The sequence below is a fragment of the Pecten maximus genome, chromosome 13 (genome assembly GCF_902652985.1).
Source record: "Pecten maximus chromosome 13, xPecMax1.1, whole genome shotgun sequence".
NCBI classification, from domain to species: Eukaryota; Metazoa; Mollusca; class Bivalvia; order Pectinida; family Pectinidae; genus Pecten; species Pecten maximus.
The window spans coordinates 7,296,926-7,311,447 of NC_047027.1; the positions used below are offsets into that span (position 1 = coordinate 7,296,926).

Here is a 14,522-nt window from a genome sequence, read left to right on the forward strand (position 1 = left end):
CTTAAGTATCATTACTGTTATATACAGTAAATAAGACTGTTGTTACTTAATCATTACTGTTATATTCAGTAAATACGACTGTTGTTACTTAAGTATCATTACTGTTATATACAGTACATAAGACTGTTGTTACTTAAGTATCATTACTGTTATATACAGTAAATAGGGCTGTTGTTACTTAAGTATCAATACTGTTATATACAGTAAATAAGACTGTTGTTACTTAAGTATCATTACTGTTATATACAGTAAATAAGACTGTTGTTACTTAAGTATCATTACTGTTATATACAGTAAATAAGACTGTTGTTACTTAAACATTACTGTTATATACAGTAAATAAGACTGTTGTTACTTAAACATTACTGTTATATACAGTAAATAGGACTGTTGTTACTTAAACATTACTGTTATATACAGTAAATAGGACTGTTTTTACTTAAGTATCATTACTGTTATATACAGTAAATAAGACTGTTGTTACTTAAGTATCATTACTGTTATATACAGTTAATAAGACTGTTGTTACTTAAGTATCATTACTGTTATATACAGTAAATAGGATTGTTGTTACTTAAGTATCATTACTGTTATATACAGTAAATAAGATTGTTGTTACTTAAGTATCATTACTGTTATATACAGTAAATAGGACTGTTGTTACTTAAGTATCATTACTGTTATATACAGTCAATAAGACTGTTGTTACTTAAGTATCATTACTGTTATATACAGTAAATAAGATTGTTGTTACTTAAGTATCATTACTGTTATAAACAGTCAATAAGACTGTTGTTACTTAAGTATCATTACTGTTATATACAGTAAATAAGACTGTTGTTACTTAAGTATCATTACTGTTATATACAGTAAATAAGACTGTTGTTACTTAAGTATCATTACTGTTATATACAGTAAATAAGACTGTTGTTACTTAAGTATCATTACTGTTATATACAGTAAATAAGACTGTTGTTACTTAAGTATCATTACTGTTACTGTTATATACAGTAAATAAGACTGTTGTTACTTAAGTATCATTACCGTTATATACAGTAAATAAGACTGTTGTTACTTAAGTATCATTACTGTTATATACAGTAAATAAGACTGTTGTTACTTAAGTATCATTACTGTTATATACAGTAAATAGGACTGTTGTTACTTAAGTATCATTACTGTTATATACAGTAAATAGGACTGTTGTTACTTAAGTATCATTACTGTTATATACAGTAAATAAGACTGTTGTTACTTAAGTATCATTACTGTTATATACAGTCAATAAGACTGTTGTTACTTAAGTATCATTACTGTTATATACAGTAAATAAGACTTGTTACTTAAGTATCATTACTGTTATATACAGTAAATAAGACTGTCGTTACTTAAGTATCATTACTGTTATATACAGTAAATAGGACTGTTGTTACTTAAGTAACATTACTGTTATATACAGTAAATAGGACTGTTGTTACTTAAGTATCATTACTGTTATATACAGTAAATAAGACTGTTGTTACTTAAACATTACTGTTATATACAGTAAATAAGACTGTTGTTACTTAAGTATCATTACTGTTATATACAGTAAATAGGACTGTTATTACTTAAGTATCATTACTGTTATATACAGTAAATAGGACTGTTGTTACTTAAGTATGATTACTATTATATACAGTAAATAAGACTGTTGTTACTTAAGTATGATTACTGTTATATACAGTAAATAGGACTGTTGTTACTTAAGTATCATTACTGTTATATACAGTAAATAAGATTGTTGTTACTTAAGTATCATTACTGTTATATACAGTAAATAGGGCTGTTGTTACTTAAGTATCAATACTGTTATATACAGTAAATAAGACTGTTGTTACTTAAGTATCATTACTGTTATATACAGTAAATAAGACTGTTGTTACTTAAGTATCATTACTGTTATATACAGTAAATAAGATTGTTGTTACTTAAGTATCATTACTGTTATATACAGTAAATAAGACTTGTTACTTAAGTATCATTACTGTTATATACAGTAAATAAGACTGTTGTTACTTAAACATTACTGTTATATACAGTAAATAAGACTGTTGTTACTTAAGTATCATTACTGTTATATACAGTAAATAAGACTGTTGTTACTTAGGTAGCATTACTGTTATATACAGTAAATAGGACTGTTGTTACTTAAGTATCATTACTGTTATATACAGTAAATAGGACTGTTGTTACTTAAGTATCATTACTGTTATATACAGTAAATAAGACTGTTGTTACTTAGGTAGCATTACTGTTATATACAGTAAATAAGACTGTTGTTACTTAAACATTACTGTTATATACAGTAAATAAGACTGTTGTTACTAAAGTATCATTACTGTTATATACAATAAATAAGACTGTTGTTACTTAAACATTACTGTTATATACAGTAAATAGGACTGTTGTTACTTAGGTAGCATTACTGTTATATACAGTAAATAGGACTGTTGTTACTTAAGTATCATTACTGTTATATACAGTAAATAAGACTGTTGTTACTTAGGTAGCATTACTGTTATATACAGTAAATAAGACTGTTGTTACTTAAACATTACTGTTATATACAGTAAATAAGACTGTTGTTACTTAAGTATCATTACTGTTATATACAGTAAATAAGACTGTTGTTACTTAAACATTACTGTTATATACAGTAAATAGGACTGTTGTTACTTAGGTAGCATTACTGTTATATACAGTAAATAAGACTTGTTACTTAAGTATCATTACTGTTATATACAGTAAATAAGACTGTTGTTACTTAAACATTACTGTTATATACAGTAAATAAGACTGTTGTTACTTAAGTATCATTACTGTTATATACAGTAAATAAGACTGTTTTTACTTAAGTATCATTACTGTTATATACAGTAAATAAGACTGTTGTTACTTAAACATTACTGTTATATACAGTAAATAGGACTGTTGTTACTTAAGTATCATTACTGTTATATACAGTAAATAAGACTTGTTACTTAAGTATCATTACTGTTATATACAGTAAATAAGACTGTTGTTACTTAATCATTACTGTTATATTCAGTAAATACGACTGTTGTTACTTAAGTATCATTACTGTTATATACAGTACATAAGACTGTTGTTACTTAAGTATCATTACTGTTATATACAGTAAATAGGGCTGTTGTTACTTAAGTATCAATACTGTTATATACAGTAAATAAGACTGTTGTTACTTAAGTATCATTACTGTTATATACAGTAAATAAGACTGTTGTTACTTAAGTATCATTACTGTTATATACAGTAAATAAGACTGTTGTTACTTAAACATTACTGTTATATACAGTAAATAAGACTGTTGTTACTTAAACATTACTGTTATATACAGTAAATAGGACTGTTGTTACTTAAACATTACTGTTATATACAGTAAATAGGACTGTTTTTACTTAAGTATCATTACTGTTATATACAGTAAATAAGACTGTTGTTACTTAAGTATCATTACTGTTATATACAGTTAATAAGACTGTTGTTACTTAAGTATCATTACTGTTATATACAGTAAATAGGATTGTTGTTACTTAAGTATCATTACTGTTATATACAGTAAATAAGATTGTTGTTACTTAAGTATCATTACTGTTATATACAGTAAATAGGACTGTTGTTACTTAAGTATCATTACTGTTATATACAGTAAATAAGACTGTTGTTACTTAAGTATCATTACTGTTATATACAGTAAATAAGATTGTTGTTACTTAAGTATCATTACTGTTATAAACAGTCAATAAGACTGTTGTTACTTAAGTATCATTACTGTTATATACAGTAAATAAGACTGTTGTTACTTAAGTATCATTACTGTTATATACAGTAAATAAGACTGTTGTTACTTAAGTATCATTACTGTTATATACAGTAAATAAGATTGTTGTTACTTAAGTATCATTACTGTTATATACAGTAAATAAGACTGTTGTTACTTAAGTATCATTACTGTTACTGTTATATACAGTAAATAAGACTGTTGTTACTTAAGTATCATTACCGTTATATACAGTAAATAAGACTGTTGTTACTTAAGTATCATTACTGTTATATACAGTAAATAAGACTGTTGTTACTTAAGTATCATTACTGTTATATACAGTAAATAGGACTGTTGTTACTTAAGTATCATTACTGTTATATACAGTAAATAAGACTGTTGTTACTTAAGTATCATTACTGTTATATACAGTCAATAAGACTGTTGTTACTTAAGTATCATTACTGTTATATACAGTAAATAAGACTTGTTACTTAAGTATCATTACTGTTATATACAGTAAATAAGACTGTCGTTACTTAAGTATCATTACTGTTATATACAGTAAATAGGACTGTTGTTACTGAAGTAACATTACTGTTATATACAGTAAATAGGACTGTTGTTACTTAAGTATCATTACTGTTATATACAGTAAATAAGACTGTTGTTACTTAAACATTACTGTTATATACAGTAAATAAGACTGTTGTTACTTAAGTATCATTACTGTTATATACAGTAAATAGGACTGTTATTACTTAAGTATCATTACTGTTATATACAGTAAATAGGACTGTTGTTACTTAAGTATGATTACTATTATATACAGTAAATAAGACTGTTGTTACTTAAGTATGATTACTGTTATATACAGTAAATAGGACTGTTGTTACTTAAGTATCATTACTGTTATATACAGTAAATAAGATTGATGTTACTTAAGTATCATTACTGTTATATACAGTAAATAGGGCTGTTGTTACTTAAGTATCAATACTGTTATATACAGTAAATAAGACTGTTGTTACTTAAGTATAATTACTGTTATATACAGTAAATAAGACTGTTGTTACTTAAGTATCATTACTGTTATATACAGTAAATAAGATTGTTGTTACTTAAGTATCATTACTGTTATATACAGTAAATAAGACTTGTTACTTAAGTATCATTACTGTTATATACAGTAAATAAGACTGTTGTTACTTAAACATTACTGTTATATACAGTAAATAAGACTGTTGTTACTTAAGTATCATTACTGTTATATACAGTCAATAAGACTGTTGTTACTTAGGTAGCATTACTGTTATATACAGTAAATAGGACTGTTGTTACTTAAGTATCATTACTGTTATATACAGTAAATAGGACTGTTGTTACTTAAGTATCATTACTGTTATATACAGTAAATAAGACTGTTGTTACTTAGGTAGCATTACTGTTATATACAGTAAATAAGACTGTTGTTACTTAAACATTACTGTTATATACAGTAAATAAGACTGTTGTTACTAAAGTATCATTACTGTTATATACAATAAATAAGACTGTTGTTACTTAAACATTACTGTTATATACAGTAAATAGGACTGTTGTTACTTAGGTAGCATTACTGTTATATACAGTAAATAGGACTGTTGTTACTTAAGTATCATTACTGTTATATACAGTAAATAAGACTGTTGTTACTTAAGTATCATTACTGTTATATACAGTCAATAAGACTGTTGTTACTTAAGTATCATTACTGTTATATACAGTAAATAAGACTTGTTACTTAAGTATCATTACTGTTATATACAGTAAATAAGACTGTTGTTACTTAAGTATCATTACTGTTATATACAGTAAATAGGACTGTTGTTACTTAAGTAACATTACTGTTATATACACTAAATAGGACTGTTGTTACTTAAGTATCATTACTGTTATATACAGTAAATAAGACTGTTGTTACTTAAACATTACTGTTATATACAGTAAATAAGATTGTTGTTACTTAAGTATCATTACTGTTATATACAGTAAATAAGACTGTTGTTACTTAAGTATCATTACTGTTACTGTTATATACAGTAAATAAGACTGTTGTTACTTAAGTATCATTACCGTTATATACAGTAAATAAGACTGTTGTTACTTAAGTATCATTACTGTTATATACAGTAAATAGGACTGTTGTTACTTAAGTATCATTACTGTTATATACAGTAAGTAAGATTGTTGTTACTTAAGTATCATTACTGTTATATACAGTAAATAGGGCTGTTGTTACTTAAGTATCAATACTGTTATATACAGTAAATAAGACTGTTGTTACTTAAGTATCATTACTGTTATATACAGTAAATAAGACTGTTGTTACTTAAGTATCATTACTGTTATATACAGTAAATAAGATTGTTGTTACTTAAGTATCATTACTGTTATATACAGTAAATAAGACTTGTTACTTAAGTATCATTACTGTTATATACAGTAAATAAGACTGTTGTTACTTAAACATTACTGTTATATACAGTAAATAAGACTGTTGTTACTTAAGTATCATTACTGTTATATACAGTAAATAAGACTGTTGTTACTTAGGTAGCATTACTGTTATATACAGTAAATAGGACTGTTGTTACTTAAGTATCATTACTGTTATATACAGTAAATAGGACTGTTGTTACTTAAGTATCATTACTGTTATATACAGTAAATAAGACTGTTGTTACTTAGGTAGCATTACTGTTATATACAGTAAATAAGACTGTTGTTACTTAAACATTACTGTTATATACAGTTAATAAGACTGTTGTTACTAAAGTATCATTACTGTTATATACAATAAATAAGACTGTTGTTACTAAAACATTACTGTTATATACAGTAAATAGGACTGTTGTTACTTAGGTAGCATTACTGTTATATACAGTAAATAGGACTGTTGTTACTTAAGTATCATTACTGTTATATACAGTAAATAAGACTGTTGTTACTTAGGTAGCATTACTGTTATATACAGTAAATAAGACTGTTGTTACTTAAACATTACTGTTATATACAGTAAATAAGACTGTTGTTACTTAAGTATCATTACTGTTATATACAGTAAATAAGACTGTTGTTACTTAAACATTACTGTTATATACAGTAAATAGGACTGTTGTTACTTAGGTAGCATTACTGTTATATACAGTAAATAAGACTTGTTACTTAAGTATCATTACTGTTATATACAGTAAATAAGACTGTTGTTACTTAAACATTACTGTTATATACAGTAAATAAGACTGTTGTTACTTAAGTATCATTACTGTTATATACAGTAAATAAGACTGTTTTTACTTAAGTATCATTACTGTTATATACAGTAAATAAGACTGTTGTTACTTAAACATTACTGTTATATACAGTAAATAAGACTGTTGTTACTTAAGTATCATTACTGTTATATACAGTCAATAAGACTGTTGTTACTTAAGTATCATTACTGTTATATACAGTAAATAAGACTTGTTACTTAAGTATCATTACTGTTATATACAGTAAATAAGACTGTTGTTACTTAAGTATCATTACTGTTATATACAGTAAATAAGACTGTTGTTACTTAAGTATCATTACTGTTATATACAGTAAATAGGACTGTTGTTACTTAGGTAGCATTACTGTTATATACAGTAAATAAGACTTGTTACTTAAGTATCATTACTGTTATATACAGTAAATAAGACTGTTGTTACTTAAACATTACTGTTATATACAGTAAATAAGACTGTTGTTACTTAAGTATCATTACTGTTATATACAGTAAATAAGACTGTTTTTACTTAAGTATCATTACTGTTATATACAGTAAATAAGACTGTTGTTACTTAAACATTACTGTTATATACAGTAAATAAGACTGTTGTTACTTAAGTATCATTACTGTTATATACAGTCAATAAGACTGTTGTTACTTAAGTATCATTACTGTTATATACAGTAAATAAGACTTGTTACTTAAGTATCATTACTGTTATATACAGTAAATAAGACTGTTGTTACTTAAGTATCATTACTGTTATATACAGTAAATAAGACTGTTGTTACTTAAGTATCATTACTGTTATATACAGTAAATAAGACTGTTGTTACTTAGGTAGCATTACTGTTATATACAGTAAATAGGACTGTTGTTACTTAAGTATCATTACTGTTATATACAGTAAATAGGACTGTTGTTACTTAAGTATCATTACTGTTATATACAGTAAATAAGACTGTTGTTACTTAGGTAGCATTACTGTTATATACAGTAAATAAGACTGTTGTTACTTAAACATTACTGTTATATACAGTAAATAAGACTGTTGTTACTAAAGTATCATTACTGTTATATACAATAAATAAGACTGTTGTTACTTAAACATTACTGTTATATACAGTAAATAAGACTGTTGTTACTTAAGTATCATTACTGTTATATACAGTAAATAAGACTGTTGTTACTTAAACATTACTGTTATATACAGTAAATAGGACTGTTGTTACTTAGGTAGCATTACTGTTATATACAGTAAATAAGACTTGTTACTTAAGTATCATTACTGTTATATACAGTAAATAAGACTGTTGTTACTTAAACATTACTGTTATATACAGTAAATAAGACTGTTGTTACTTAAGTATCATTACTGTTATATACAGTAAATAAGACTGTTTTTACTTAAGTATCATTACTGTTATATACAGTAAATAAGACTGTTGTTACTTAAACATTACTGTTATATACAGTAAATAGGACTGTTGTTACTTAAGTATCATTACTGTTATATACAGTAAATAAGACTTGTTACTTAAGTATCATTACTGTTATATACAGTAAATAAGACTGTTGTTACTTAATCATTACTGTTATATTCAGTAAATAAGACTGTTGTTACTTAAGTATCATTACTGTTATATACAGTAAATAGGACTGTTGTTACTTAAGTATCATTACTGTTATATACAGTAAATAAGACTGTTGTTACTTAAGTATCATTACTGTTATATACAGTAAATAAGACTGTTGTTACTTAAACATTACTGTTATATACAGTAAATAAGACTGTTGTTACTTAAACATTACTGTTATATACAGTAAATAGGACTGTTGTTACTTAAACATTACTGTTATATACAGTAAATAGGACTGTTTTTACTTAAGTATCATTACTGTTATATACAGTAAATAAGACTGTTGTTACTTAAGTATCATTACTGTTATATACAGTTAATAAGACTGTTGTTACTTAAGTATCATTACTGTTATATACAGTAAATAGGATTGTTGTTACTTAAGTATCATTACTGTTATATACAGTAAATAAGATTGTTGTTACTTAAGTATCATTACTGTTATATACAGTAAATAGGACTGTTGTTACTTAAGTATCATTACTGTTATATACAGTCAATAAGACTGTTGTTACTTAAGTATCATTACTGTTATATACAGTAAATAAGATTGTTGTTACTTAAGTATCATTACTGTTATATACAGTCAATAAGACTGTTGTTACTTAAGTATCATTACTGTTATATACAGTAAATAAGACTGTTGTTACTTAAGTATCATTACTGTTATATACAGTCAATAAGACTGTTGTTACTTAAGTATCATTACTGTTATATACAGTAAATAAGACTGTTGTTACTTAAGTATCATTACTGTTATATACAGTAAATAAGACTGTTGTTACTTAAGTATCATTACTGTTATATACAGTAAATAGGACTGTTGTTACTTAAGTATCATTACTGTTGTATACAGTAAATAGGACTGTTGTTACTTAAACATTACTGTTATATACAGTAAATAGGACTGTTGTTACTTAAGTATCATTACTGTTATATACAGTAAATAAGATTGTTGTTACTTAAGTATCATTACTGTTATATACAGTAAATAAGACTGTTGTTACTTAAGTATCATTACTGTTACTGTTATATACAGTAAATAAGACTGTTGTTACTTAAGTATCATTACCGTTATATACAGTAAATAAGACTGTTGTTACTTAAGTATCATTACTGTTATATACAGTAAATAAGACTGTTGTTACTTAAGTATCATTACTGTTATATACAGTAAATAGGACTGTTGTTACTTAAGTATCATTACTGTTATATACAGTAAATAGGACTGTTGTTACTTAAGTATCATTACTGTTTTATTCATCGTAAAATCTAACAAGTCATCAGGATGTAATTATGTGTATGCTTTGTAGACAGATAAGTACCTCGCATTCTTAATTACGTTATTCATCTTATTATACATTGTTACCTCAGTAAGCATGTGATACTCGTAACAAGAATTAATGTAGATCGTACATCACAATGTGATATACAGAACCATACTTCACTGTGAGTAGATGGTGCTGGACATTATATAACATATAATTTTAGTAATATATTAGTTTAACTTCATTGTTATTTAGATGATATATAAATATATAATGTTTATATAATATCTAAAAATGATGCAATCTATTAAATCATTTACTTTTTAATTTTTTATTGTTAATCAGTTTCTCGGTTTTCAAATGTATATATATTTTGAAACTTTTAACATGATAACATGTATGAGACCATATTCTTATACAAAATAAGTGGCCTATCATGCCTGTACTAGCTATTTGGTTACAGGGCTTTAATCAAGTCAAGTTGACTTATCAAAGGATGTGTGTAATATACACATACAACTCACGGGGTAACGCAACATGCTATTGTTGTAGTAGGAAGCGGCCATCACATTTATTTTTCAGGAAATGTATATCATGATAGAGATGTTATTTGATTCAGGTACTTCGCATTTTTGTTTCATCAAGCATCAATAGTGTAGCGTCAAATTGGAAAATCAAATGATCTTTTTTACCTTTTGACTTGACTATTTATTCGGTATTTCTTAGTTGAAGATTAAGGTAAAGTTTTTTTTTATCTGGTGCTATGATATGAAGAGTTCAAAAATCAACGTTATGCATTCAAATGAATTGTTCATGTTTTAGACATTTAGAATTGTCTAGTGTTTGTCTCAATTTCCATCAAAGCGGGGACAGACTTGTTTCATTATCATTTATCTTTTTTATTGGTTAATGAGAGTTTTGTTATATCAGGCTGATAATACATGTGCATTTCAGTATATGTTAATACGATAAGAGTTACCTCCCTTTCTACCCCAGGCTATGACTATGTTGATACTAGCCAGTGATATGGCACGCCATGGTGAGATTATGGAATGTTTCAAGGCTAAGATAGAACTAGGCTTTGACTACCAGGATAAAGAGCAGATGGAAACGGTAACTCCCGAGATGTTCCGTGTTACATATAATATATACATGTACATATGTATTGGCAGCAAACCTTTCGATACTCACTGATTTCTACGTATAATTCAGACACACACAAAAGCCATCACTTTATTTTGAGATCGAAAAACATCAGGTTTCTGAAGATATTATTTTAACTGAAGATGGTGTGCGGTGTTTGGTGCGTCTGTCTGTTGTCTGAATAGTGCTGTAGATCAGTACGAGTAACCGGGTTTGGAGGTGTCCAAGCGTCTGTGTGTCAAACGAGCACCTGGCAGTATGGCCAAGTGTTTGTTGGTGTTAAGCTGGGAAAACCTCATTATCTCGAACTGAATGTATGTCCAGATCTCACAGAAAATTCATATGACTTATTGTATTCAGAGGTTATTTTACTTAACAAAAGTATACTAGATTCCTGATGAAGAGGTTTTTCAAGTCAGTTATGTTTGTATCTAATATGTATATATATTTATTGAAATAACCGTCCAAATTGTTGAGTACTTTGGTATTCATAGAACCTTTGAATACCTGACATCTGTGATTTTCGGACAAGTCTCCTGTTTGGAATAAGCAGACGTATACAATGGTCGTGACCAGCTCACCAGTTTGGACGGAACTATCAATTTTGTATGATTGTTTGTATCTGATGTACTTGTCTTATCAAGGAGATGCTGGTTCTAATACTCGCCACAGACATGGCCAAACACAAGGATATCGTGGAAAAACTCAGGTCCCTTATTCCCAAGTTTGATTACAACGATTCTGATTATATTCAGGCGGTAAATTAAAACACCACGGATACATCTATATCAACCTTATCCATTTCTCATTATTTTAATTTAGTTTTAAAAAGTTGTGATTTTTATTTATCTTTTTTTTTCGTCTTTTTTAGTTTCCGATCCTCCGCCGTTATGGTGAAGGCACCATAGTACATAGTTTAGAACACCTGTCGAGCAATTCCTTTCTGTTGATTATAAACCTTATTAGCTTCACATTATATATTATGTTTTATTTAGAAATTCTCGTATGTGAAAACAGTCCTGGTTTGGATGTTGAAAAGCTTGGACGTTGAAATATTCTACTTGCTTTAAGATGATCTAACGAGATATATTTCAAGCTTTGGATTACTAAGCACAGAACCAGTAATGTTTTCAACACAATGACCAATTCTAAATTCACAGATCAATTTATTCTTTGACTATGTCGCCATGTTTGGCTTTTATGTTTTTACCTTGTATGCCGTGTCTGTTGTATGTTTGATTCCTGTTGTTCCTAAGTATTGTCGGTACTTATTGTATTATATTATCTATACATGCATACTATCATACCTATTACTTCATTGTGTCATACAGTACTGTCAAACCGGACGTAGCGTGAGACACTCACAAAAGTCTGTACGTTAAATATAAACTATGGAATGAATTGGTCCTCCCTACTACATTATTACAATGTGATTTTCCATATTCTTGCTCCTAATGTGCCCCAGATTTGATATAGTTTTATATCCACGTTTTGTTTTCTCCCCTGATGATTAAACCACCTGTTATTGGATTCTTATTTGAACGGCTTATTCACTTTATACAATACATGGATTTTGTAGGTGTTAAAAAGGGCTTTAGAATATCAATTCATGGTAATATATTAAAAGGTAAAAACAGCAATCAGGTCTAGATATTCAAAGGTAATACAATATTTATCATGATCAGGTCTAGATATTCAAAGGTAATACAATATTTATCACAACCAGGTCTAGATATTCAAAGGTAATACAATATTTATCACAATCAGGTCTAGATATTCAAAGGTAATACAATATTTATCACAATCAGGTCTAGATATTCAAAGGTAATACAATATTTATCACAATCAGGTCTAGATATTCAAAGGTAATACAATATTTATCACAATCAGGTCTAGATATTCAAAGGTAATACAATATTTATCATGATCAGGTTTTAAATGAGATATAAGAATATCTGTATTTAATTGTTTATCATAATTACTGTCTAGAAAAGTAATGTTGGCAGTTTTACAGAAAAAGGCCTCAATTGATATGATAGTTCATATAGTGATCTTTTTAATGGAATTACATGTTGATCGATTAACTTGATAACACATTTTACCTACATCTGTTTACCTTCTGTATTGTAATTCTTGATTGGTTTTTTCTTCGATTTTGGATTAGTATTACTTCGATTTTGGATTTGTATTACTGGCGATTTTGGATTAGTATTACTGGCGATTTTGGATTAGTATTACTGGCGATTTTGGATTAGTATTACTGGCGATTTTGGATTAGTATTACTGGCGATTTTGGATTAGTATTACTGGCGATTTTGGATTAGTATTACTGGCGATATTGGATTAGTATTACTGGCGATTTTGGATTAGTATTACTGGCGATTTTGGATTAGTATTACTGGCGATTTCAACACATTTAATACTGTAGCGTCACTGAGAGCAAGAAGGCATAAACAGTCATAATGAATTACGTACACTATTATTGTTTATTTACAACTATGTTTTATTTAAATGAATCATTTGTAAATGTGTTGTTAAAAGGTATTTCAAAAATAAAAAGGCTGAAGGGCAATGCTGATATTGACCTCATTACTGGAAAATAATTACCCTTTGCCTTTGCTATATTTCATTAGTTTAATGTAAACAAAAAGGTTTAAGAACGTTATGTCCATTGATGTTAGTCTCCATTGATGTTAGCCTAAATACAGATAGAAAACATCAAATGATACCAGTTGATTTCTATGAAATGATTTATTATCTTTAGAATACATACACTGATATATGTGTGATGTATATTAATTTTATGTTTTCTGTATTAAGAACACCTTCATTTTGGCGATTTGTTTTCCTCTAGCAGATAATCAAGTTCTGTGTTAGAATACATTATTGAAGGGTGGGGAAATTTAGTATTTTAATTGAAACAAGTCTGCATTCTTAGATACAACAAACTAATTACACGTTTATTCCATTTTATGTTCCTCGTTACTTAGGTAACATTAACTCAATTTCATCTTCGCGTTACTTAGATAACGTTAATTCCATTTGATAATCATTGTTACCTAGGTAACGTTAATACCATTTTATAATCCTTGTTACCTAGGTATCGTTAATGTCATTAAAAATCATTGTTACCTAGGTATCGTCAAATCCGTTTTACATTCTTCGTTACCTATGTAACTTTTTTTCCATTTTATAATCCTTGTTACCAAGGTAACAATTATTCCATTCTCTATTCCTCGCTTTCTAGGTAACGCTTATTCCATTTTACATTCTTTGTTACTCAGGTAACATTTTTATTCTATATTTCTCGTTATCTAGTTGGCGTTTTTATATATATATATATTCCT

The 14,522-nt window shown here is 27.2% G+C and overlaps 1 protein-coding gene and 1 long non-coding RNA gene across 9 annotated transcripts in view; both read left to right on the top strand.

Annotated features, from left to right (window-relative positions):
* The window catches only part of LOC117341462 (high affinity cGMP-specific 3',5'-cyclic phosphodiesterase 9A-like), an 86,294-nt gene that overhangs the window by 65,324 nt on the left and 6,448 nt on the right, over positions 1-14,522 (top strand). For 6 of the 8 annotated variants that reach the window (XM_033903314.1, XM_033903318.1, XM_033903316.1 and 3 more), the window contains one exon: positions 11,029-11,145. The exons of 1 other annotated variant lie outside the window; for it this stretch is intronic. In XM_033903314.1, the coding sequence (XP_033759205.1) occupies positions 11,029-11,145 (117 nt within the window). Of the gene's footprint in view, positions 1-11,028; positions 11,146-11,819; positions 11,934-14,522 lie in introns of all 8 variants that reach the window. One more of the 8 variants, XM_033903315.1, reaches the window with a different exon arrangement.
* LOC117341463 lies at positions 11,940-13,814 on the top strand. Its single transcript, XR_004535635.1, has 2 exons — positions 11,940-12,819; positions 12,861-13,814. It is a non-coding gene; the product is annotated as an uncharacterized LOC117341463 (long non-coding RNA).